At 41.8% G+C, this 26,783-nt stretch overlaps 2 protein-coding genes across 6 annotated transcripts; one reads left to right on the forward strand and one right to left on the reverse strand.

Moving 5' to 3' along the window:
• Positions 1 to 1,350: 1,350 nt before the first annotated feature.
• LOC129765681 (uncharacterized) lies at positions 1,351 to 8,166 on the reverse strand. The gene is made up of 2 exons (XM_055766092.1): positions 7,898 to 8,166; positions 1,351 to 7,839 (listed from the first exon to the last, which is right to left on the reverse strand). The coding sequence occupies exon 2, from the start codon at positions 7,717 to 7,719 to the stop codon at positions 1,351 to 1,353; it is 6,369 nt and encodes a 2,122-aa protein (XP_055622067.1). The 5' UTR covers positions 7,720 to 7,839; positions 7,898 to 8,166.
• Positions 8,167 to 9,750: 1,584 nt separating this feature from the next.
• LOC129771723 (zinc finger protein 771-like) lies at positions 9,751 to 19,030 on the forward strand. Of its 5 annotated transcripts, XM_055775697.1 has the most exons (14): positions 9,751 to 10,224; positions 10,301 to 10,707; positions 10,763 to 10,846; positions 10,903 to 10,986; positions 11,043 to 11,126; positions 11,183 to 11,266; positions 17,375 to 17,458; positions 17,520 to 17,603; positions 17,663 to 17,746; positions 17,802 to 17,992; positions 18,081 to 18,202; positions 18,261 to 18,500; positions 18,556 to 18,893; positions 18,952 to 19,000. In XM_055775697.1, the coding sequence occupies exons 1-10, from the start codon at positions 10,163 to 10,165 to the stop codon at positions 17,888 to 17,890; spliced, it is 1,146 nt and encodes a 381-aa protein (XP_055631672.1). In that variant the 5' UTR covers positions 9,751 to 10,162; the 3' UTR covers positions 17,891 to 17,992; positions 18,081 to 18,202; positions 18,261 to 18,500; positions 18,556 to 18,893; positions 18,952 to 19,000. The 5 variants fall into 5 exon arrangements, with proteins under 5 accessions (XP_055631672.1, XP_055631671.1, XP_055631673.1 ...); XM_055775696.1 differs by having other exon boundaries at positions 18,556 to 19,030; XM_055775698.1 differs by having other exon boundaries at positions 18,264 to 18,500; positions 18,556 to 19,030.
• Positions 19,031 to 26,783: the final 7,753 nt, after the last annotated feature.

The raw sequence follows: 26,783 nt of genomic DNA on the forward strand, positions 1-26,783 counted from the left end.
TTCCGTAAACTGCAGGAACCTTGTTCCGTTTATGTTGCTGAGCTGGCAGCAATCGACTTCGCATTGGGGATGATCTCCAACAAGCCTGCAGACCATTACTTCATTTTCTCGGATAGTCTCAGTTCGCTTGAGGCTCTCCAGTCGATGAAAACTAGTAGGCACCCATCTTATTTCCTCACAAAAGTGAGACAGCAGATGAGTGCACTGATCGAAAGATCTTATAAGTTAACCTTTGTTTGGGTCCCCTCTCATTGCTCAATTCCTGGCAATGAGAAGGCGGACACTCTCGCAAAGGTGGGTGCCCAGGAAGGCGAATTGTTTGATAGACAGATTTCATACGATGAATTTTTCCAATTACTGCGTCAGAGTTCCCTCTTGAGTTGGCAAACCGATTGGGACACTGGGAGTCTTGGGCGGTGGTTATATTCAATTATTCCAAAGGTTTCTTCGAGAGCGTGGTTCAAAGGTTTGGACTTAAGTCGTGACTTCATTCGTGTAATGAGTAGACTTATGTCCAACCACTACTCGCTTGATGTGCATCTCCACAGAATAAATCTTGTTCAAAGCAACGTCTGTCGGTGTGGAAACGGTTACGATGACATCGATCACGCAGTTTGGCAATGTACGGATAATTACGCAGCCAGAGAGTACCTTTTGAATGCCCTTGAGGTCCAAGGAAGACAACCCTATGTTCCTGTTAGAGACGTGTTGGGAACTCGCGACATCTGCTATATGCAGTTGATCTATATGTTTGTGAAACGGTCTAGTATAAGTATTTAATGCTTTTGTGTTTTTCTTTTTCGTTATTAGTTTGTTTGTCTTGTCCCCCCATCTCACCGTCGCCCACCCTCGACAGCTAGTCGAACACCAGATGCTATCCCTGGTCATCATGCACAATGCTACTGCAAATTGTTGTTACGGGAGCGGTTTTCGTTTCGGACTTCTTTATAGCGAACTCGTATGTTTTGTTTGAGTATATGCTTTAAGCTGTAATTCAATTCTTTTAGTTCATTGTTTTTATGTTTTACATTTGTTCGTTGCTTACATTTATTCGTCCTCTACTCTAATCTACCCGCCGTGTCGTAACAATAAGTTGCGGTCCTGATGTGATTTATTCACCAATTAGGCACAATTAATTATGAACAATTTAAGGAATTCAGAATAACGTTTTGTAATCAATTTCAAGATGGTTGTTGTTTTTTTTTATTGATCTCTGAAACTGCCTTATCGATCTTACATTTGTCAGACTTTCGCCCATTTCACATCTCCCTGTGGTACATTGTTAGGGTGATAAGAAACTCGCGAATCCGTGTTGCCAACATACCCCCACCCGTACTGCTTCAGGTATCCTTAAGCTGTACCTGCTTCCCTGGCTACATCCAAGGTAGCGAGCTTAATCGCCGGTCTACGCATGATACCACCAGAAGTTTGCACATCCGCACTGCGAACTCGTCCATCACGTCCAGGATACACTTTGACAATCCTACCTCTGATCCAGCTATTCCTCACGCCGTCGTTCACAACAATGACCAGGTCTCCGATGTTAATGGGTTTCACCTCTCCAAACCACTTCGGTTGCCTGGAGATAACAGGCAAATATTCTTGGATCCACCGCTTCCAAAACCTGTCTAGCATAAGCTGTACATGCTTCCAATTGGATCTTAGCAGCGCACTGTCTTCCGTTGGCCGGACTTCTGGCTGAACCACTCCACTCGAACTCAACAGTAGGAAGTGATTTGGTGTCAAGGCCTCGCCTTCTTCACTGTCGACCGGTAGGTAAGTTAATGGACACGAGTTCACCAAGGATTCCACCTCCACAAGGGCCGTTACCAAAGTTTCCTCATCTGGATTTCTTGACAACTCCATGTTCGCCAGGCCGGTCTTCACTGAGCGAATCAGTCGTTCCCATATGCCACCCATATGTGGGGCGTACGGTGGGTTGAGTTTCCATTGTGTTTCCGCATTTGTAAATGTCTCCGCTAGATCGCGACTGATGGTGCTTATCTGCTGTTTTAACTCCGCGCTCGCCCCTTGAAAGTTAGTTCCTTGGTCTGAATAAATTTCCTGTGGTGCTCCTCGACGGGCAATGAACCTGCGTATTGCCATCTTGCAGGATTCAGACGACAAGCTGTAAGTGAGTTCCAAGTGTACTGCTCGGGTTCCTAGGCAGGTAAACAACGCTACCCATCTTTTGACAACACCTCGTCCAAAGCGAACAGTTATTGGACCAAAATAATCCAGTCCCGTGAATGTGAAGGCTCTGACGTACGGCGTGAGACGGGCAAGAGGAAGGGGCGCCATTGGCGGAATTTGTGGCTTGCACTTATGAATTTTGCACCAGTTACAACATTTTGCCACCTTCTTGACGGCCGTTCGTAACTCTGAAACGTGGAACTTCTGTCGAAGTTCGTTTACTACGGTTTCATTGTTAGCGTGTCCATATTTCCTGTGGTACCAATTAATCACCAATTGTGTGACATAATGGTCCTTAGGCAAGATCACAGGAAATTTTCCATCATCAGGAATACAATCTGCTGCAGCGATGCGAGATCCCATTCGCATGACACCCGTTGGATCCATGAATGGGAGTAGTTTGAAGACACGACTGTTTTTCTGAATCTGTCTACGTTCTTCTGGATGCGCTTCTCGATTACTACGCAGTATGCGGCACTCTTCAGGATATTCACAACTTTGGATTATCTTAAATATAGTTGACTCCGCTCGTTGTAATTCTTTTTTTCTCAGGAACATGCCTTCATTCGACTTCGATTCATCTTGAGACAACTGTGGCAAAACAAACCGTAGGACGAATGCCATAGTGCGAAGTAACCTCTCCCACTTCGAGAAACGCTCAAATTCGATGACCTGCTGTGTTGATATCTGCTGTTGCAAATAGGCCACCCTTAACTCTTCAGTAGTAGGTTGTTCAATTGCTTCCTCTGGCCAATCAGACTCCGGTTTATACAAGAACTCCGGTCCGTTGAACCACCTGCTGTGTTCATCAAAGCATGGGCCTTGTCCCCACTTTGTAGCTTCATCAGCAACATTCATCTTTGTTGGCACCTTCCTCCAGTCACTGATCTCCGTTTCATCCAGGATTTCTGTTACCCTGAACGCTACGAACTGCTTGTAGTTCCGTGGATCTGCTCGTATCCAGTTAAGGACTGTAGCTGAATCACTCCATAAGATTTTACGCTTGATGCGTATCGTGTGATTTGAGATGATAGATTTCATAAGTCGTGTTCCAATCACGGCTGCCTGCAGCTCTAATCGCGGGACTGACAACAACTTGATAGGGGCTACCTTGCTCCTTGCAGCCACCAAACTACAGCGTACTTCTCCGTGGTCCAGAATCCGAAAGTACGCTGCGGCAGCATATGCGGAATTACTAGCATCGACGAAGACGTGCAGTTCAAGCGAATTGTATGCTTCCGGTTGGTATCCAGGAAAGTAGCATCTGGGTATTTTCACTGTATTAAGCGTTCCTAAAAGTTTTGCATATCGCTCCCATTGAGGTACGATATTCGCCGGTAACGGTTCGTCCCAGCCAATTCCGGATCTCCACACATCTTGGACTATTGTCTTACCATGCACCACAAACGGAGCGACCATTCCTAACGGGTCGAAAACGCTCATAACTAAGCTCAGCAATTGCCGTTTAGTTGGCACTATGGACTCTTCCAGTAGACGTTGTAAATCATTGCGGAAAGCCGACGAGAATACGAAGACATCCTCTTGTGGTCGCCATACCATTCCCAAAACCCGTTCCAGATTACTGCCCTTGTCCATCGTGAAGCTCTTAACTGACTTCGTGTTCTGCTCTCCGATTCGCAGTAACACCTCTGCGGAGTTGGACATCCAATGCCGAATAACGAATCCTGCCTTTTCATGAACTTGTTTAACGTCCAGAGCTAGCTGAACAGCTTGCTCGATCGTATCGACGCTGTCCAGATAATCATCCACATAATGGTTTTCCTGTATGGCCTGTGATGCTTCCGGATATTCTGCCGCATACTCCCGCGCATTCAAATTCTTCACGAACTGCGTTGAACTTGGTGAACACGTTGACCCAAATATAGCAACATCCATAACGTGCACTTCAATCGGGTCAGATGGACTGTCCCGCCAAAGGAACCATTGGGCTGTACGATCCTGCATTCTGATGAGCACTTGATGGAACATTTCCATGATATCGCCACTTATAGCGATTTTCCTTTGTCGATACCGACACAAGACACCTTGTAGAGATGTTAGTAGATCCGGTCCTTTCAGAAGAACGGAGTTCAACGATACCCCTTGTATAGACGCAGCAGCGTCCCAGACAACCCTAATTTTATCAGGTTTCTTGGGGTTCACTACGACACCCAATGGTAAAAACCACGTCCGCTTGGGATCCATCTCATCCAGCTCACATGTAGTTGCCTTGTGTGCGTACCCTTTGGATATGTAGTCAGTCATTTTTTGCCGAACGTTGTCGTACAAGTCTGGTGATTTAAGAAGCCGACGTTCCAAGCACCTCAATCTGCGCTCAGCCATGGGTCTGCTATCGGGAAACTTGACATTATCGAATCTCCACAAAAGCCCAGTTTCGAATCTGCCGGTTTCAGTTCTGATCGTTGTGGATTGAAGAATCTTCTGAGCGCGCATGTCGTCGGCCGATTCCTTCGTCTGAGTCACCGCAACGCCAATGCTTTCCATAGAGAAAAAACTCTTCACCAGTTCATGTAACTCGTCGTCTCGTGATTTCGTACGAATATGCAGAACTCGCTGTGAAGATGTACCTGTTTTATCCCCAGAACGACCATACAGAACCCAGCCCAACCTGGTTTTAGCGACTACTGGCTCGTGCTCGCGACCCTCCCTCAGCTTTAGTGTGGTCTTTAATCTGGTATTATCCAGTCCTATCAATAAACCGGGAACGGCTTCGTTGTAGCTTTGAACTGGCAGCCCTTTCATGTACGGGTATTTGCTCTGCAATTCCTCGAAATTCAAAGATTGGCGTGGTAGCTCGAGCCCGTCGATGGTTTGCACTCTGCGAATGGTAAATTGTTTGTCTATACTCAATCCTGAAATGTTCAGTTGAATTTGCTGAGATTCTTCTTCTACACGCTTGACCCCGTTGGTCCACTGCATACATAGTGGAGATGTTGGACCTTGTACACCTAGTTGTTCAGCCAAAGATCTCTCTACCAAAGTGGAATCAGAGCCACCGTCCAAGAATGCGAAAGTTCGTACTGATCGACCGTTGGCATGAAGGACTACCGGGATAATGCGAAAGAGTACTTGCTGCTGTTGTTGATGAACTGAGATTACGCCAGAAGTTGGAACCGAAATTTCTGTTTTCGGTTCTCGTGGTTCGCCTGGATGAAGCAATCGGTGATGCCGTTGCTGACAACCGTTAACCCCGCAACCCAATGCTTTACACGGCCATTTCCCATGCGGATATAAACAGCGTCTACAGAGACTCAAGCCTTGAGCCACCTTCCATCTGTCTTCTAACGTTTTCGACTTGAAAATTGTGCAATCCTTCGGTTTGTGTCCCCCTGTATGACAAACCACACAAGGACGTGCAGTTCTTGTTTGGATGTATGATTCTGGCTTCTCTGTTGCCTCATCGTTCTGAATGTTCATTGTATGTATCTCCGCTTTCCCTTTTGGTTTTTCGAGTTTAGCGGAAACTGGTGTAACGCTACTGGCAGCCGTTACGATCACATTCATATAATCTGCGAAGGTCTTCAAATCTACGTTCGGCACTCGTTGTTTATACATCGCCCAATCAAGCTTGATGTTTGCTGGAAGCTTCTCGACCAGTTCCTCAATCAAGATCGGGTTAGCCAAATGCAACTGCTGTCCCGTCGAAACTAGATGAGCGCAGAAATTTCTAACAGCCAGACCGAAACTGATAATGGTTCCCAGTTTATCTGGTCGTGGGGTCGGTGTTGCGCGCACTTCTGCTAAAAGGGAATTTATAATTGCTTCTGGCCGTCCATATAGAACTCGAAGCGTATTGATGATCTCTGGGACGTTCGAAGGATGAAGGAGAAAACTACTCACTGATTTCCTTGCGTCCCCCTTCAAGCAACGTTGCAGTCGCATCAAGTTCTCCGAATCATTATACCCACACATCTGCGTGGATGTTTCATAGCTGCTCCAGAACATCGGCCATTCGATTGGATCCCCAGCAAAACATGGAAGTTCTTTGGGAACAACGTGGCGTGCTGCCAACTGCTGGGTATTTGGACCGTATAACGACTGAGAATGAGACAGCTCGTACGGCCACTGTGTATTTGCTACAGCCGGTATGGGTGTTTGGTAACTTGACACACTCACTACAGGAGCACGAAGTGGAGGTCGAGGATCCCCCCATATTGTCGAAGGTGTATGAGAGACTGCTTGAAGAGCATTCTGGGGCACCAGAGGATTCGGGAAACCTACAGGCTGGTTTCTACTTATGAAATAGTTATCGGAACCGGTGTATAACAGTGGTTCATTCCTAGGTACCTGAGAGTGCCCTAACTGTTCTAACGATGGAGTGTAAATGTATGATGGTTGAACATAGCTATGTGCGATTGGTTCTCCAGTGCATCTTACTGAGGCTGAACTGCTGGTACTCACCATGGTCGATGTGGGTACTACATACAAATTGTACTGACCAGTGTGAGAATCCACCCATGTGCGCTTTTCATCTCGTGGTTGGATGTATTCGCTATATGCGGGAATCTGAGGAAGCAATGAACTGCTAACGACGGTTGCAGTTACTGCAGGAGTCAATTGTGGAGCTGCCGACGGATTCTGCCACGATACTTTACGCTGAACGATGGGAATACTCGTATACGATACAGGTGCTGTCCGGGGCGTTGATTGAACCAATGATGGGAGTGATAGGATTGGATTTCCGTCGCTAACGGAAGTTTCTCGGTTTACGTTGGTGATGGGTGAAGTGACGTCATCGAACAGTTTCGCAAGTACACTAGGCCGTGCGACAATATTACTCGCTTCCCCCGTTTTATTGTTGACTCGAGCTGGAACAGTAGACGAACTGCTTTGAACTACTGTGTTTTCTACCGGTACTACTGGCTTTGGTACGACATCATCACCCGCTTCCGGTATGAATCCAGTGGAAATAACTTTTCCAGATTTGGTATTCATAATCCCTTGGTGGTTGTCGATCCAGCATCGAACCTTTTCGACACTTTTGGCTGTATCACCGCTTCTTACACTCACTCTTGAGCTCGTTCTGGCATCCTCGTTCAATTGCGCGTGAAGCAACTTATACTTCCGATCCATGAACTCCTTCTCTAACTTCAGTTGATCCGCCCTCACCTTCTCCTTCCTTTCCTTCTCCATTCGTATAGCTTTCTCCTGCAATTCCTTGTCCTGGTCTGCTTTTTCAGCCACCATCTTGGCCTGGAGTTCCTTTTCCTCTGCCAATTGCTGCATCTCCAACTGCAGTTTTGCTTGTCGTGCACTTGCGCTCGTCGACGCTGTCGATTTCGCCGTTGATGGTGCACGCGAACCCCTCGGTCGACATACTACGCAATGGTAACTTCTATCATCTGCTTCTATGCTATCGCCAACCCCGGCGCACGAAAAATGAATCCAGCGAGTGCATCCATCGCACTGCACCATCTTGGCATCTGCCTCATTTAGCTGCTTGCATACAATGCACAGAGCATCAGTGGATACTTCATTCGGAATTGGTTGATCTACCGGCATCATTTTACGAGGTCTTAATAAACTTCAAAGAATAAATCTTAAAGTTTGTTGTTACGGGAGCGGTTTTCGTTTCGGACTTCTTTATAGCGAACTCGTATGTTTTGTTTGAGTATATGCTTTAAGCTGTAATTCAATTCTTTTAGTTCATTGTTTTTATGTTTTACATTTGTTCGTTGCTTACATTTATTCGTCCTCTACTCTAATCTACCCGCCGTGTCGTAACAATAAGTTGCGGTCCTGATGTGATTTATTCACCAATTAGGCACAATTAATTATGAACAATTTAAGGAATTCAGAATAACGTTTTGTAATCAATTTCAAGATGGTTGTTGTTTTTTTTATTGATCTCTGAAACTGCCTTATCGATCTTACATTTGTCAGACTTTCGCCCATTTCACATCTCCCTGTGGTACATTGTTAGGGTGATAAGAAACTCGCGAATCCGTGTTGCCAACAATGCTACTGCAAAAACAATAGTCGCTGGGGGCCAGATCTGGAGAATACGGTGGATGCGGAAGCAATTCGAAACCAAATTCATGCAATTTTGCCATCGTTTTCATTCGTTTGTGATTTTTCCATTTTTTCACAATAACAAAGGCTACTTCAATCCCAATACTGTAACTCACGAACCAATCGACCGCTGTCATATTTTGACACGTATCCATTGAAAGATGGTGCTTTGTGATAGTCAAGTAGATTGTTGCAAGAGGCGCCATCTAGACGTCAATCTTATGAACTTTTCAGCCGAAGTGTTACAGCTCACCCAACTTACGTCGGCAAATAATTAATAAGAATATAATAAGAATAATAAAAAAAGAACTCCCGAGAATAGATTCTCAAGTGAATTTTGTATGTGGATTTCAGCGGTAAAAACAACCTGACAACATTAATGGAATTTGTAAGAAACTAAAGAGCGATACAAATAACTTCCCGGAGAATGTTGGAGAGAGAATAAACGAATTTAAAATAAACCGTTATTATTAATTAAGCTAACATTTTTATCCATAAAACTATAGAATAGAAAATAGAATCAATCCCAAAATTAAATTTAAGAGAGGTTCAATTTTATTTTGATTTTTTTAGAAATGATTGGTGCAATGTTCACGTGGAAAACATGGGGAGGGGCATAGGAAATGTCCACGTCTGTCCACGGTGGGGGAAGGGGGTGTTCAAAAACATGATTTTTCTGTCACGTGGTATGTGGACGGCCCCAAACGGAGACATATCTCGCGTAACTTTTGAAAAGGTCCAATGTAACATTTTCGCCAACTCGAGAAAAACGTAGTTGAAGACCCGAACATTTTTTCGCGAATTGTCTTAAAAGCTATCAATCTTTATCACTGTTTTCACCACTAGCTGTCAAGAATAACTTCGTAAAACCAATCGTAACTATTGTTCCGTGATTTGAGATTAAGGTTGAAGCCTCGGAGCGAAAAATGTTACATTGGACGTTTTGACTGCCCGCGGTTGCCAATTGGACATATTACGTTGCACTATAAAAATTTGAAACTAACTAATAAACAACAATCCAAATATCAGCATTTCGTTCTAAAGACTGATTATTATTGTTATCACTCGTTGAATTGCACTGAAATCGATAACAACACCTGTAAGAAACAAATTCCAAAACGACCGAAGTACGACTGCGAGTTGTTTTGACTGCTTTGTTACTTCGGACGTTTCGGCCGTCGGAGGAAAGTGGCGTCCGAACCCTTAGAAAAATCCTCGGTCGAAAACTACTAAATACATTTGGTAATGCAAAATTAGTAGAATGTACAAATTTTTTGTACATATTGTCAACAAACCCGCATCCCTACCAGAGATTAGTATATTTTACTCGATAACATTAGTAAGCTTGGATATTGTCATATCTGAAAACTGGTGAGAAAAGCGCGTATTAACCATTTTCATTGCTCCCATAAGACAATACGGAGGTATAATAAGGATATAATTCTGATACGTGGGGCTTCCGAATCATGGTTCTGCTTGACATATGTGTTTATTAGTACGGTCGAAAATGACTATAGATTGGTACTATTTACCAAAAAATTCGTTATATTTACTAATTATTTCTTTCAGTGAAGTAACAGCCGGCTGCTTAAAATTCGAATCTGTACATTGGATATTTTTTGTATCGGCGACAAAAAGATGAAGAAGATAGATACGTGAACGATTGTTTTTGTAATACATTCAATGATTGAAAACTGACAGCGTGCATCCATTAACTCGATTTGTTTACATTTGTTACATAGGACCTTTTCAAAAGTTACGCGAGATATCATCAAACCTGGCATTTCTGAACCCAGATTAGAAAGATATTTGTGGAAGTTTCCTGGCATCCCTGGCATTATCTGTTTACATTTCTGAAGACGAGAATGCTGAAGCTATCAGCAAAACATTTCAAGAGACTCAAAATAGCTTGTTCTGCTTGCTGCTGAAAAAAGGAATGTTTTGGCATTCTTACGTTCTATTGGACAGTTTTGACATGGCGTTTGTTAAAAACAACCTGTAAGTTTACTAGGAAAATGATGTAGAAACTGCATTATTGCAAGCCGTAATTGTTATTTGTATGCATATTCAACAGTGATCAATGCAGCTTCTGCTCTAACACATGCAATGAGGAATTTCGTCACGAACTAGTTCCCACTCACCAGCAAGAGCAGAAAATAAACACTATCTTGCAGAAATTGAGCAATTCCACTTCCCAGTTAAGCAGCTATCCTACGTGCGACAAATGCCACCAAGAGTTCATAACCGTCCACAACATTCCCGAGTGCTGCTTCCTAATTTTGCCCAGCGTTGAACCAACTGCTATCAAAAGGGAGCCAGAGTTGATAATTGATGACCACAAACTATCGAATAATGTTGACGTTTTCGAGACAGACCCTATTGCACTGGAACCCAAAACGCTAATCAAGGGACAGAATGGAGAGCTATTTTCTATCGGCGAAGTAGTCGAAGAAGACAAAACATTCATTCGAACTCATACGGGTGAGTAAACAATTTCAACTGCAATGAACCATCCATCAAAGTCATTCCTTTACAGGTGAGCGTCCTTATTCCTGTCCACATTGTCCGAAGGCGTATAATCGCCCTAAAACGCTCAAACAACATATTCGAACTCATACTGGTTGGTAGAATATATTAAACTACAATGAAGTATTCCGCAAAGCCCTTCTTTTGTAGGTGAACGTCTCTTTTCTTGTCCACATTGTGCAAAAGCGTGTTCAAATTCTTGTACGTTACAAGATCACATCCGAACTCATACGGGTTGGTAAAAATATTTTACTACAGATGAATCATTCAGCAGCGTTATTTTTTTGCAGGAGAACGTCCATATTCTTGTCCCCATTGTCCGAAGGCGTTTAAAACTAGTTCTGTGCTCCACGGGCACATTAAAACTCATAAGGGTAGGTATAGAATGTGTTATATACGGGAACTAATCAGCATAGTTATATCTCTGCAGGTGAACGTCCCCATGCATGTCCCCATTGTCTGAAGGCGTTTGAGCTTGCTTCAAGTCTTAAAAAACATATTCGAACCCATACGGGTTGGTAAAACATGTCTTACTTTAATTATTTATTTATTTTGGCTTAACATTTTTACAGCATGCCTGATTCACGTTCTTTTTTCTTCATTTGACTCGGTTTATGCCTATCTCTCTCCAGTTCCATGGGCACTCCGCGCTCACTATGTTCTGTTTCACTTAGTCTAACCAGCTTGCTCGTTGCGATCCTGTTTAAACTCAAGTGTTTGTGGAGATCTAGTAGGTACGACTCCCGTCTCTGGATCTCGCGACTGGTATCATTGTCAGACGTTACGATTGACCCAAGGTAGACAGATTGGTCCACTACCTCGATCTCATCACCGTCGATCACTACACTACTACTTAATCGGATCATTTCGCGCTTGGATCCGGAAGCCAGTATCTATTTGGTTTTAGACGGATTGATTTTTAGCCCAACTCTCTCTTCTGTGTGCTTAAGGCGGCTCGCACACCGGAGCAACTAACAACTGGTCGGTGTTAAGTCAAAGGGAACCAAGTCGCAAAATCGAAAATTTCGAATTATTGATTACATTTGGTTAAGCATTATGTAAGCTACATACCTACCACATTCATTAGATTTGACGCATACAGCAGGAATAATTGGTTTGCTCTGACTGCATACTATGAGGGGTTTTTGTTGATCAATCATAACAATTTCGATCATGTACCATTTACCATGGCGAAATGGCTCTATGGCACAGACAGAGTGGACCATGTATCAATCATTTGTAACAATTTCCAAGTGTCAAATTCAAACAAACAAAACTTTTTCTTGAATCTAATACACTGCGTTTCACAACTATAGAACCACTCATTTTTCTGAGTTTCTAGAGATATTTAAGAAGTCGGTTGAATTGAAGTATATAGTGTAGAACACTATAACTATTTTCATTTATAAGACTAATCTTTTCAGCTTTATTGTTGTGTTCAGGCGCGAAACAAAAAAAAACACAAATTCTAGTGTTTCATAACTATAGAACCAGATGGAAAAACTCTCACTCTTTTAGAAAATTAACGTCAATTTAACATGAATTACAAAAAAAATGATAGGAGGTTGTGTCCATGATACGACCGAATTGTTGACGTAGAACTACGCTGTTATTTTATATAAGTCGCTTGTTTATACCTTCGGATATTATTCTATAATGCTGTGAAACTTTAGAAATAACTGCGTAGTGGAATAGTCTCTGAAATGGTTTTTACATTGCAGAATCAGTTGACGATAATTGATTTATGATTCATTCTTGCCCTCGCAAAACAATACACTAGCTGATCGTATGTCGCAATTTATTTCTTGGTTTACATTGGTGGATTGAAACTACTAGGAATATGAACACTTCTAGCATTTTGCGCTATTCTCAAAAGAAACGCTTATGTTAATATTACTGGCCTCGAAAAGAGTTGCATAACTTTCTCATGTTCGAGAGAAGCGCAGCTGTCACCCTTAGTGGAGGAAGTTTTGCTACTGGCAAGCGAAACCTAATCACATACAAAATTCCAGAACATTTACTTTCTTGGTGACTAAACAAGCAAAATAAACTCTTTTTGTTAATAACAACCTCGAAAACAGTATCAATGCTTCATTATGATCAATATTAGCGCAAATGCAATCCTAGTTGAAGGCAGTTTTGCGACTGGCACGCGAACCCAAATAACTTATAACATTCCAGTAAGACATTCAAGATGCTTGGTATTCCCAAATAATTTTTTGGTGCACAATCTTAACGCCTGCTTCGCCATAACGTCAGTTTAATGCATTGATGCATTCTCAAAGGCACCAACGATGCCCTTATGATGACGGAAAACAAACAGTGTTAACTGCTTGGAAAAAGACTGAATTATGCCACACATCTTGTACTCTGCTGTAACACCCATCGATGCGAATTCGCTGATGAGTTTGTCAAGAGTCACCGCCTTCACCACCAGCGGGGGGAGCTTGATTTTGGTTGCTGCCTGCGTAACGGCGTTTACATTTTCGACCGACGCGACGAAATCGCCTACTTCGCTGTTGTTCGATGCGGTGTCACACTCGCGAAGGCTCGGTTCAGTGCGAGCGCTTTTCATTGCACCAACATCGCGTGATCATTAGATGACGCATTTTATTGCCCCTGGCAATGCGTTCGTTTTTGCAGGGCTCGAGCCTGCCTTCCTCTTCTTCTTGCTCATCACACACTACGCGAAACGTCCAATTTATGACGCGAAAAAAAACACGATACGAATAACACAAAAATGAACAGAAAAATCAAACGACGATATCCAAGTTGGATTACCACTGGTGGGGTCCAAACTTAGATCGAAGCGCAGCGAAAGTAAAGTGAACTGGATTGCTCAACAGTCCAATGCCGAATGAAAGTTTGCCTCTGCGAGATCCACTGTTTATACTCTAGGCAAGTATTCCCCTTCATTCTTCTATTTTTCCTTTGTTCGCGGAGACTTTAAATCCTACGATTTCCCCTCCGTTGGTCGTCGATGAGTTGCTCGTTGTTGACAGCTCTGTTCGGGAAAGCACACAAATAGACAGAACAAATGTATGGGAAAATGGAAACGCCTCAAGTTTTCATGAATTTTAACCATTTACAAACCAGGGGCTTCTAATGTATAGCATATTAAACAAATCTTACGGAATTTCCGATTCGTTTAGTATGTAAATCGCCAAAATCCATTCGTGGCAAAAATAGTTATTAACGTTAACTTTATTTCATAAAAACGTGACCTGTTTTCTGATTTGGCACCCTTAATGAAAGACGTAGTTCTACGTCAAAAAATCTAATACGTAGGCCATCTTTAGTTCTCGATCAGTTCAAATAACCCATTCGGGGTGGTTTCGACCCAGGTGCGCCATGTTGTAATGTGTATCTCGTTCTACGCAGAGGATACCATCAACCATCAACACGAATGAACAATCGGAAGTGCAACGAAGTTCTTCAGAATCATTTACTGTTGTTTTGCATCAAAAAAAATGTGATGATCGTGTAATTTGGTATCAATTCATAAAATCCCGAGGCGTGGTTTAATGAATAGGGGCTTCTGATTCTGGACAGGTCAGCTTATTTACCAAATCAAAACCCTGTCAGGAACTTATGAGGAGTGATCGGGCGAATAGTAGATGTAGCTTACAAGCAGAATGAGTAATTTGAAGAGCTTAAACGAGCAGTATCCTCTGCGTAGAACGAGATATATTCTCCAACATGGTGCAGCTTCGTCGAAACCACCCCGAATGGGTTATTTGAATTGATTGAGAACTACAACAGAAAAAGCATCATCTTCGTTATTTAATGCACCAACGTAATCGCTTCCATCGTTATTTTGGTCCTCTGCCTGTACGCCACTTTTCGCTCACATCACGTTCGTTCGCCAGGATACCCCCATTCTTATTCCGACACATTTTTGCTCGTGGCACGAAGCCTTTCCGGGATGCATTGAGTTTCCGGCAGAAGTTTTGCGTCTCATGAGAACGTTATCAGTGAAACGTTGTGGGTGTAAAGACATGGGTCTTTTAAGCAACTTTGCATACTTGAAGTATTCCAAAAACAATCAGGCTACTTTTTGAAAAGGGTAAAAAAAAATTATATTTTTGACGTAGAACTACGTCTTTCAGGAAGGGTGCCAGACCACGTTTTAATGAAATAAAGTTAACGTTAATAACTATTTTCACTGTGAACGAATTCTCACGATTTGCATACCAATCGAATCGGAAATTCTCTAAGATTTGTTTGATATGTTCTACATTACAATTCGCAAATATCTAAACGGTTCAAATTCATGAAAACTGGAAGAACTTCCTTTTTTTCCATACATTTGTTCTGCCGATTTGTGTGCTAACCCTACCCGTATTTCTAATGCTTATAACTTGAACATTTCTTAACAGATCGGAAAGATGTTTGCATCAATTGATAGAGAATATTTCTACGCGTCTATCTCAATTAACGAAATGTTATTTTCCATGAGATGAACAATTGAATAACTGTAAAATGTCAAGCGTTATTTCAACGCCCTAACTGCCTAAGTTTTGATTGGTACGATTTACGATTTCCCCAACACAGACTTTAAAATCGATGTACCAGTGGAAATCTGCTCTGCTAATATACATACACGGACTTCTAAATCAATGTGCCTGGGGGAATCCACTTTGTCAGAACATGCAAGTTGGGGGTATTTTTCCCCACTGAGCTGTTTTCCCTAACACGGACTTCAAAATTAATGAGCCTGGGGGAATCCGCTTTGCGAATACATGCAAGTCGGGGGTATTTTTTGGTGTTGAGTACTTTTGTACTCGCTTGTCGTTATGCAAACCGGAATATATTTCCCTAAAACGTACATATTGCGTCGGTTTAAGGCGGCTCGCACACCGGAGCAATGAGCAACTAGCAACTGTCAACATGCAATAAGCAATATTATCACCAATGGATTTTTCCATTTAATCTTTGTTGATCTCGCACACCGACGCAATACGATATCGCTGTCGCCTTTACAGAGCAACACATGTCGCTAGCAACACGGCGTGTCGGTTGAATAGCAACTTATCGCTCATATTTTGACAAGTTTCGTACATTAAGGCGATTGTTTGCATAATGTCAGGGGTTTTTATTGCTCTGGTATGCGAAGAACAACAAAATATGTTTCCTGTTGCATATTGTGTACTGCAGTTTGCTAGTTGCTTATTGCTGCGGTGTGCGAGCCGCCTAAGGGATCAACAAAAAATAAATGGAAATCCCATTGGTGAGATTATTGCGTGTTGCATGTTGATAGTTGCTAGTTGATTATTGCTCCGGTGTGCGAGTCTTGAAGATAGAGGAAATAACCAGTCTTCAGAAAACATATTTCATCAGTGTGCGTTCATAACAAACACGTATTCTCTCTTGGTACGAATTGCATCAAATTCAAAAACAAGTGAGCGCAAAATGAACCCGGAGTAGAATTCTGATACTAACCATCGTTTCTCAGTTGTGTGATGCCCGCCTCATTTTATACACACATACACATCAAATGTCTTCGCTCGTTCTAATCTAAGTATAAAAACAACAGCGCGTCTCCATAACAACAGTATACGCTTATGTGATGAAAAATAACTCAACAGAAAAAGCATCATCTTCGTTATTTACTGCACCAACGTAATCGCTTCCATCGTTATCTTGGTCCTCTGCCTGTACGCCACTTTTCGCTCACATCACGTTCGTTCGCCAGGATACCCCCATTCTTATTCTGACACATTTCTGCTCGTGGCACGAAGCCTTTCCGGGATGCATTGAGTTTCCGGCAGAAGTTTTGCGTCTCATGAGAACGGTGTAGCTGTTTGAGTTTTTCACACTCCTCCTCTTCCTGGTGGCGCATCTTTTCTCCGAAGAAGAGTTGGGTGTGCTGTCTCCGCTTCTGTCTATATTGCTCCACTTTCTAACGGGTGTTTTGATGCAACATTAGCTCCCGCGTAGTGTTCTTTTCGTGTAACACTTGCTGACATTCATCATCGAACCACTCGTACCGTCGTATTTGTTCCACGTGTCCTAAGATGTTCTTCGCTACGCTGTATATGGCTATTTTGATCATGTTCCAAATTGAGGACTTTGCTTCGTTAATTTCCTTCTTCTTCCGGCAGCGCAGCTTCAAGCGAATGCGCGTAGTTTTCGACGGCAACTGCTTGTTACTGTCCGATTGTACCGTCACGGGATCGGTACCGAATGTTATTGTTATGTTATTCGGAGAGTTTTGTACGCATTTCAACCACCACTAGTTAGTGATGCGAATCGGTACCTATACAATTTCAATGCCAAAGTCGTCAAACCAATAATTTTACGTGATTAATGGCGTTCCCTTACCCTTAATCGAGTACACTCTCAATTTGGTTGACGTTCAATTGTTATGCTTTGATTTTCACTAATGATCTTCAATGACGACATTTCGAAAATCGAGACGAAAATGAAAATGCAATGAAAAATGAACTTCATAGCATGAGCATGATGTTCATTTCACTGGTGTTCGTTGGTGGTCTTGTTTCATCTTACTGGATTATCAATACAAGGTACACTGAAATTCGTCGTATTTGAATGTCGCGAAAGTCAATATTCTCGGCACTGCTTCTACAATAAACCATTCATTAGAGACATTCCTTCGCAGGTGAACGTCCCTATTCTTGTACACAGTGTTCAAAAACGTTTATTAGTTCTTCAGCACTCCCAGACCATATGAGAACTCATACGGGTTAGTAAAACATGTCTTACTACAAAAAAACCATTCATTCATTCAAGTCATTCCTTCGTAGGTGAACTTCCCTATTCTTGCCCACATTGTCCGAGAGCTTTTAGACAAACTTCAAATCTCAAACGACACATTCGAACTCATACGGGTTGGTAAAACGTGCTTCAGTACAATGAATCATTCAGCAGTGTCATTTTTTTTTTGCAGGTGAACGTCCCTATTCTTGTCCACATTGTCCACAAACGTTTGTGGATTCTTCATCACTCGAGCGACACATTCGAATTCATACGGGTTGGCAAAAATGTTTTACTACAATGGACCATTTAGTAGAGTTATTTATTTGCAGGTGAACGTCCCTATTCTTGTCCACAGTGTCAAAGAACGTTTATTTGTTCTTGGTCGCTCCATAAGCACATTAGAAGTCATACAGGTTGATCTAGAATGTTCTACTATTGTTTGTAGCCCCCTGGTTGCAAGCGCGCTCACACCATATAGCAAGTCTAGGGTACGCATAGACCAAATTACGTAGAATAGAAGGTGAGTGATATTACCTGTGTATACACAAGGAGTGCGCATATGTTACACACACAAAGAAGTTAGTAATAAACAATTCTCAATTTGTTAGATGTTCGGAAGGTATTTTTTCAATATTTCTTGTTTTTAAAAGTTCAAAAAATCGTAAAAAAGTGACAAAATCGTTAGTCGGGCCGACGATAATCACGATAGTGTACCGCATTTTGACTGCAGGTAAGGTTTGATGTGATTTTTTATCGATTTCATACTGAACAGTGTTTGTTTACTCCAGCAGTATGTCGAAGTGCAACGTCCGCGATGCCGGAGCAGAAAAATTTTGAAGAAAGTCGGATAACTTTCCACCGTTTTCCGACCAACAAATTGTTGAGACAGATATGGTTAAACTTTTTCGGATACAAAAGCTCGTTTAATACGCGAAACATATTTGTTTGTTCGCTTCATTTTTCGCCGGATTCTTTTGGGGATACTGTTTTAACCTATAATCAGCAAAGAAGACGCCTTCGTACTGGAGGTAAGTGTGTTTTATATAAATTGTGATGAGATAAACTAATCGAAGATGTTTTCAGCTGTTCCATGCATTCGCTTCTTGGATCTTCCAAAACGTTCCGTTCCTATGGTTTCACACGAAATTCCTAATTTATACATTCACTTCTTGCGAAAGTGCAAAATATTTATTTGCCATAACTTCGGAAGATGACCCGGCAATTTGGTCCCTTAAGTGGCCTCACTACGGCTGAACACTCCAATGAACTAATGAAAATGTCGCGATGATACTTGATGGATGCTTCATTAAAAGAGAAAAAAATCAGCAGTGTGGGAGTTAATCTTTCATCACATTATCAATTTGCGGGAACGACACTGCTTCGATATAACCTCTCCATACATTTGTTCATTTATAATACAGGTGCGATAATTTCACTGTTTTCAATTTTAAAATGATTATTTTAATTTTTATAATACAGGTGCGATAATTTCACTGTTTTCAATTTTAAAATGATTAAATAAACTGCTACTCCATCATTTAGAAACATATTTTCAGACAGTCCTTTTGTTAGAATTTAAAAAAAAAATCAAAAATGTTCGAATTTATATGGATTTTTGCTTTTTTTCTTTGCCTACCACTACTTGAACAAAGCAGGGAGGAGACTACCTTCTATTCTACGTACTTTGCGCATAGACAAACTAGTACTGCATTTAATTTCCACACTCATGAACGAAAGAGCTTTCCTGCAAACGAGTCCAAACGCCCACGTCGCATCGCGTTCACTGTGTCCTCGGCCGTACATAAAAAGTGCGATTCACATACAACATCCACGTCATGTTCACGTCACGTCTCGTCACATTACGTCAATTAATTTCCCCTTTATAAATATTCACATACATCAGCAGCAGCAAGTTCGTCGTCGGCAAAATAAGTTCAAAAGAATAGTTGCCGGAACGATGATGGGATGTTGAATGTGTAGCGCACAAAAGTCGGGGTCAATTACAGTAAGTTGTCTTTAATTCGGCATCTAGGTAATTGGACAGAGCTGAGAGGCGACACGAATAATCAGACATCCTCGCCTCTAATTGAACATTTTTGTAAACATCGTGTTTAGGAACCAAATTATGGGCCCAGATAGAAAGTCGCCACCAGACGTCGACATTGTACCACTGTCATCGCGAATGTAACTTACTGCACTTCTAAATTCATTGTGCCACCGGAATCCACAAGTAGAAATTTCGATAATTCAACAGGCCCCTGGGCGGATTTTTTGACGTAGGATTACGTCTTTCGGGAACATATTGGGGTACAAATTGAAAATTGAAAATCGAGCACATCATGAAAATTGTCCAATTTCAAACGCTTATTGATCAGTCATTTCATGATGGATTAATGAGATTTTCGCGTCAATCGATTTCGGCACTCCATAACAATTTTTTATATTGAAGTAAATAATATTTGTCATGAAGCTAACTATCGAACAATTGAAAAATCTCAACTCCTATCCTAACGGATATAACCACTTCTGATTGGTCGAAATTGACGACACATGCGGCGGGTCCCTAACAGAGACATCAAAACCAAGTTGCCTGGGGGAAATCGGTATTGCAAATACATGAAAGTAGGGGGAACTTTTGTTACTACCGAAATGTATTCCCTAACAGAGACATCGAAACCAAGGAAATCGGCATTGCAAATATATGCATGTCGGGGGCATTTTTATATTGCAAGCGAGGTGAGTGATACGATAAAATATAGCAAATAAAATTTTAATTTGGGACTTGAATGTTGGTTGCTTCGTGAAATTTCATATCAATGATCGATCGTTCATTGTGAAAAATTTAGCACAAATGTGAGTATGATGTATGGTAGCAGCTGGGTTGAAAATTTCTTGATATATGAAACGATTTATTTCAATTTTAATAAATAAAAACCAAGGTTTGTTCTCGCTCGCGAACGGGTCGTTAGGTTTAATCTTGTTGTGTTCATTTTCACCCAAGGAAAGTTAATACGGCAGAAAAATTGGAAAAGTGAAGATATATTAGAAAAAGTGATTTTCCATATGCTCTACATATAGTATTAATTGTTGTTGTCCAATTAAAATTCGCATTGGGTTGAATAAGCACCCAGAAAGTAAAAAAATATAAAAGAAAATTACCTTTTCCATTTCAAATAAGTTTTCTCTATATCAAAGAAAAATTGATAATTGTGTTCGTTATTATCTTATATTACATTGGTGAGTTTTTTTTTATTTATTTTATCCATACGTAACACATGAGCCATCTCGTCTAGGATCACAAAGAGCAGTTTTCATCATATCTCGTTCCACTTCGGTATCTTTTATCTGATACGCACCATCCAACGACTGTTTACCATCCTTGTGTCATCATCACTCGGTAAACACTGGTGGAGTGAACAAACCATACCCAACAACCAAACAAAACGGCCCTTTTCAGGGCCTCCAAATCATTATCAAAGAGTTTTACGATGTAATTCTTCAAACATATGCAAAATCAACAGATAGCCTAACGGAATCCTACGTCAACTATGCGACCGTGTCTCGGACACGACCCTCCTGTGACTTTTTTTTTATTAAATCGTTTATTTTTACAGGCTCAGTTACATAAGTTTAAAGGAGCCGAACTCCTATCTGTATAGTTACAAGTATATATAAACATTTTTCATTAATTCTAATGTTGATGAAGTAGAGAACCGATTACTCGCGGTTTGCTCGAGTTTAGAAGGGTGACATTTTTTTTCAGGAAAAGGATGGGATATAAGGATATGTTGACAATGTTCACACACACATTCGCACTCACATTCATCATTCTCAATTCTTAAGCCTATCTTATATCTAATATGTATTTACATTTCACCTTATTCTATTGTTAGTAAGAAGGGATTTTATTGCTCGTGAAGGAAAAGGAAAAGGAGAATATAAGGATATAAGGACAATCACACACGAAGATCGATAGTTTTTAGGAAGACATATATTTGGGACATGTAATCAAGGTCTAACCGAGCCAACACATCTCTCACCGGCACATTGGGCTGCCTTCCTCTAGCCCGAAGGGAGTTTTCTAAATTCGATCTGGCAACAAGATACTCCTCGCACGACCAAACAACGTGTTCGATGTCGTGACAACCTTGGCCACAAGCACAGATATTGCCATCGGCAAGATTAAAACGAAAGAGTAGTGCGTCTAACGAACAGTGATTGGACTTTTTTTGGTTTCTTTCCCTTTGATCTAGTTTTTAAATGGATTATCAAGGTCCAAATACGTTTGAAAATTTTCAATGGTCCCACGTTTCCGAAAAGCTTTAAATGCGTTCGATTTATCCTGATAAAGCTTGGAACATTGGCTATCCCACCATGGATTGGGAGGCCTTTGACGAATAGTGGAGCCTGGGATGGGTTTCGTTTGAGTGCGAACCGCGCTGTCATATATCAAACGAGAAATGAAGTTATACTCCTCCAATGGAGGCAAACCATCTCTGGAATTGATGGCTAGAGCAATTGCGTCCGCATATTTTTTCCAGTCAATGTGTCTTGTGAGGTCATATGCCATGTTTATAGATTCAGAAGAATTCGACCCAATGGTGATGGAAATTTTGATTGGCAAGTGATCACTACCGTTGGGGTCCTGGATTACATTCCACTTGCAATCTAACGATAGTGAATTCGAGCAAAGCGAGAGGTCAAGAGCACTTGGGTCAGCAGGAGGTTTAGGTACACGTATTGAAGCATATTGAAGCTGTTACAAAGGTCATATATCATCGATGAACGATTGTCGTCGTACTTTTCCCCCCAGGCAGTTCCGTGAGAGTTGAAATCTCCCAAGATCAATCGTGGCTCAGGAAGGAGTGAGCACATGTCAACAAGTTGCTTGCGGCTAACCGCAGCTCTCGGAGGCCAATACAAGCTGACAATACAGAGGTCTTTGCCTCTGATGTTTGCATGACAAGCAACAGCTTCGATCCCTCCAATAGGTGGAAAGTCAATTCTAAAAAATGAGTGGCACTTATTGATACTCAATAGCACCCCTCCGTATCTGTCATCACGGTCCAAGCGTATAATATTAAAATCGTGGAAAGAGAGATCATCTCGCGAAGAAAGCCAAGTTTCGGACAGAGCAAAAACATCACAATTGAACTTATGAATAAAAAATTTGAATGTATCCAATTTAAGGATTTAAGGACTACGACAATTCCACTGTAAAACAGTGATATCTCCGACCTCTCTATTTAAATTAGACATCAAGAGAGATAATCATTGCAAGGAGGGGCCATGTTTGCATCAATTGCTGCAAAATTGACTTTAGCACTGGAAGCATTGAGATGACAATGGTTCTGATGGAGTCGGAAACGTTAAAACACGTGAAGATGTGATCCACAAGGTCAGTCATCTTTATGAATCCCGATTGGGAAGTTGAAGTGGACGGAAAAACAGGAACAGTTGGGGTTTTTGATGTCCCCTCGAGTGCTGGGCCATTCGAAGGTGAATTATTCCCACGGAAACCAGGAGAAACCTGATTTTGCTTGTCCGTTGCACTCGAATTTTTAGGCATGCTAACAGGGGGTATAACCGGAGGGGCTTGTCCTTGAACTTTGGGAGTGGTTACATTTTTGCGCCGGGGATTCCCTTGGAAAATGAACGGTGTGCCCTCGTTAGCTGTGTCCGCTTCCATTTCGTTAACGGGCAACGTGATGAAGACATTTTGTGTGTTGATTGGTTGTTGTTGTTGGGCCTGTGGAGAAGCGCCCTTTAAGATATCCGCAAAAGTGCGTTTCGAGCGTTCCTTCAAAGAGCGCTTCTGTTTCTCCCAGCGACTCTTGTAAGTTTCACAAAGTGAGAGCTCGTGTGGGGATCCCCCGCAATATGGACATTTATGCTCAGTCGCACTGCAGGATTTCCCCTCATGTTGCTCTCCGCAAGTGGCACAGCGCTCCTTGTTGGCACAATAATCTGAAGTGTGACCAACTGACTTGCATTTCTGGCAAGTCATGGGCTTTGGCACGAAGAGTCGCACAGGCGGTCTCAGTTTGCCCACCATGACGTAGTCAGGGAGAGCGGAACCAGCAAAAGTTACTCGAAACGAGTCTGACGGCGTGAATTTATTTTTTCACTGTCCTTGGGATACTTCACCTAGTTGGCGGCTGTCCAAAATTTTTATGCCCACCAAAGGGAGTCTTGAATTTACCAACTCCTTCTTTTATCATTTCGCACGTCAGACCCGTTTCAGTTACCACCCCCGAGATTTCTACGTAATGGGAGGGCACGTAGACACGATACTCTAGGGAGAATCTCTCGTCGATCACAATTGCATTTGCGCGTTTCCGATCACTCACGACAACACGCAGTTTGTTCGGTCTAACCATAGAGATTTCGACCACGGAGGAATATAATCTTGGCAGATCTTTCGAAACCTGAATGACATTAATTGACTTTCCTTTTGGTTTGGGCCGGAAAAAAACAACCCATGGACCAGCTCCAAGTGCATCGTCTGGATAGACCTTGACACGAGGAGAGGAAATAACTGAGGGGGAGGACGAGGTCGATTGTTGAGCGGGAGCGGGATCAGTAGGGCTGGGAGGCATGTTCGGGAGTTGAGCGGAAGCGGGAGCGGGAGATTGAGGGGCCGAAGAGGAAAAGTTTGCCAATTTTCTTGAGGGGGACTTGTTAGGGTTGATTAACTCTTTCCCTGAAGAGGCATCTTCTGAGGGGCGAACGCGTTTAAGCGACTTCCCAGCCCCCGTTGTAGCTAGTGAGGAGGAAAAAGTAGTTTCAATCTCCATGTCAACATGACCTTCTGCCATCACGGCAGATATAAAATAATATAATTTTTAATTTTTTTGTATTTCTAAACCTAATATATATTATACCTAAATCGCACACCAATGCGAATGAGATGAAACGGTGTCCCAATCGAACCGCGTGGCAATCGCTCGGCACAGATGCAACGGTATATCGCACCACAACACGATGATGGAATCGATGACGATGATAAAGCACACACTGCGATGATACGGCACATGCACCGCGTCCGCCGTGGAGGACTTCTTTCTCACGCTGGTTGTGATTGCTGCTCTCCTCACTCGCGCAATAAAGAGAACCCCGTTATTTTTATATCCTCTATTGCATTGCAACCACGATACTGCAGGCTGTGGACGATAGAGCAATTTTCATCTGCAATAAACGAAATGAAAATTGCTCTATCGTCCACAGTCTATTTGTGATACTTTCAGAATACAAATTTCACTGAAGAAGTACAACGTTCAATGAGAAAAATATGAATGATGAATGATTGATTGATAAACTCAGGGTGAGAATTTCAAGGATTTAAAATACATGTGAATGTTTTTCTACAATTTTACGTATCCATGTGGACATTATCTATATCATCTATAAATTAGAATAAACAAAGTTTTTCAACTGATTTTATTTTTATTTTTGTTGTGAATGCATTTTGTCGTTTCGTTTGAAAAAGTTTCGTGGCATCCCTAGTCTATCTACATTTTTTTTGTTGTAGCCAAAACCCAAGGTGTGTGTATATATACTAAAGTTGTGACCGTGTCGTCAATAAGTGCACGATGGGAAACGGTATAAATATACAGAGGACTGTGTGAAGGGATTTGACTGCAAAACGCGGGAAAATATCCCCATCACCAACCGACATTTGTTCGATTTGTTCTCTTGAGCTGAAACATAAGATAAGATAGAGTATATTACAAACCTAGCTTTAATCGTAAAGGACTTACCTTTCAACTTTTCAATGCTCTTATTGCCACCAAAACAATTCCACACACAAAAAGTAAAAAAAAGCAAAATATTGCTAATTGTTTACAAACACTGGAGATGAAATCCATCTCCGATGGCTGAAAGGCCTTTCTCACAACCGGGTGCTATGATTGGTGCTGAATCGTTAGCAAAATCTCAAGCAGAACTGTCAGTGGGATACCCAATTCATGTGAAAAAAAGGGAAAATGTCAGTGGGATACTCGATATGTTGGCTACTGTCAGTACAATAGGGGTTCTCTAAAGACGTCACCCTTTTGCTTTCTCATAAGTCGCGGTGCCGTATTGTATTTATCGTGGGTTTTGCCCACGTGATGGTGATGAAAATATTTTTCCCGCGTTTTACAATCAAATCCCTTTCCACAGTCCTCTATGTAGGGTCGTGCCCCTCGGCAAACGACACATTTATCAATGTAGCAGCCCTGCTACGAACGGTAGTGTGTGAGAGTAAAACCAAGGCGCGTAGAAGTATATCCTAAGGTTGGCCAACTTGGTAAATCCACTCTTCAGCCATCTTGGAAGTCTACTGTGTTTTGTTTGTAAACAAAACACAATACGCTAGTGCCGAAGCTCGCTCCTGATCAGTCTGTCTCTTTCACGCTTCAAGGAAATAATTCCCCTTCTGCCTTCTTCCGTACTGTTTTCATATACCGCTCCCCTAACCAACTTAATGACGAAACGGCCTCACCTAGTCCCATAGACCCGTCTTGAGTAAAACATTGACGTGACAGATTGAGAGCGAGAGTCGAACAGTACGGTCGCGCTAGTGTACCACGTGTAAATCAATATACACAAGATAGTGAATTAACATATAGCGGTGTAAATATATTATTATTATATGCAAGGAGGCCATCCCGACACTCTATATATTTATACCGTTTCCCCTTGCGCACTTATTGACGACACGGTCACACCTTCAGTATAAATATATACACCTTGAACAGGACGAAACGTTTCAGGGCAACGAGTACATATCGAGGTGGAGCAGTAGGCGAAGTATATCTGTATTGGCAAGCAAAATATCGTGTCGTAATTATTTGCATTCAACATGGAATGTATATGGAAAAAACCACCCGGGTGACGTCTTTAGAGAACCCCTATTGAACTGACAGGAGCCAACATATCGAGTATCCCACTGACATTTTCCCTTTGTTTCCACATGTATTGGGTATCCCACTGACAGTTCTGCTTGAGATATTGCTAACGATCCTAGCATCAATTATAGCTCCCGGCTGGAAAAAACAAAACAATGTTGAAAGTTTTCACGGTTGCATGATAATTTGAGCCAAAATTCTCATGTAATCATTCAACTGTTTGTTTTTTAACAGAGACAATTGTGTCGTGGCTTTTTTTCTATTATTTATGTGGTAAAAAGGTCCAGAGAGCTGTCGTATGCTTAATTCTTGAAAGCAGTAACATTTTCGGTAAAATTTTGATTAATTGGCGATTATTCTCTCACAACATACACACTGACACTGAGAGCCTTCGAAACGTTAAAATAATGAAACTTCGTT

The sequence above is a fragment of the Toxorhynchites rutilus genome, chromosome 2 (assembly GCF_029784135.1).
Source record: "Toxorhynchites rutilus septentrionalis strain SRP chromosome 2, ASM2978413v1, whole genome shotgun sequence".
NCBI lineage: Eukaryota > Metazoa > Arthropoda > Insecta > Diptera > Culicidae > Toxorhynchites > Toxorhynchites rutilus.

Excerpts from the sequence above, each read along its gene's own strand:
- LOC129771723 (XM_055775696.1), top strand. The coding sequence starts at position 10,163 with ATGTTTTGGCATTCTTACGTTCTATTGGACAGTTTTGACATGGCGTTT. Across the intron at positions 11,267-17,374 it reads ACATATTCGAACCCATACGG|GTGAACGTCCCTATTCTTGT; the intron begins GTTGGTAAAACA and ends ATTCCTTCGCAG. Across the intron at positions 17,459-17,519 it reads CCATATGAGAACTCATACGG|GTGAACTTCCCTATTCTTGC; the intron begins GTTAGTAAAACA and ends ATTCCTTCGTAG.
- LOC129765681 (XM_055766092.1), bottom strand. The coding sequence starts at position 7,719 with ATGATGCCGGTAGATCAACCAATTCCGAATGAAGTATCCACTGATGCT.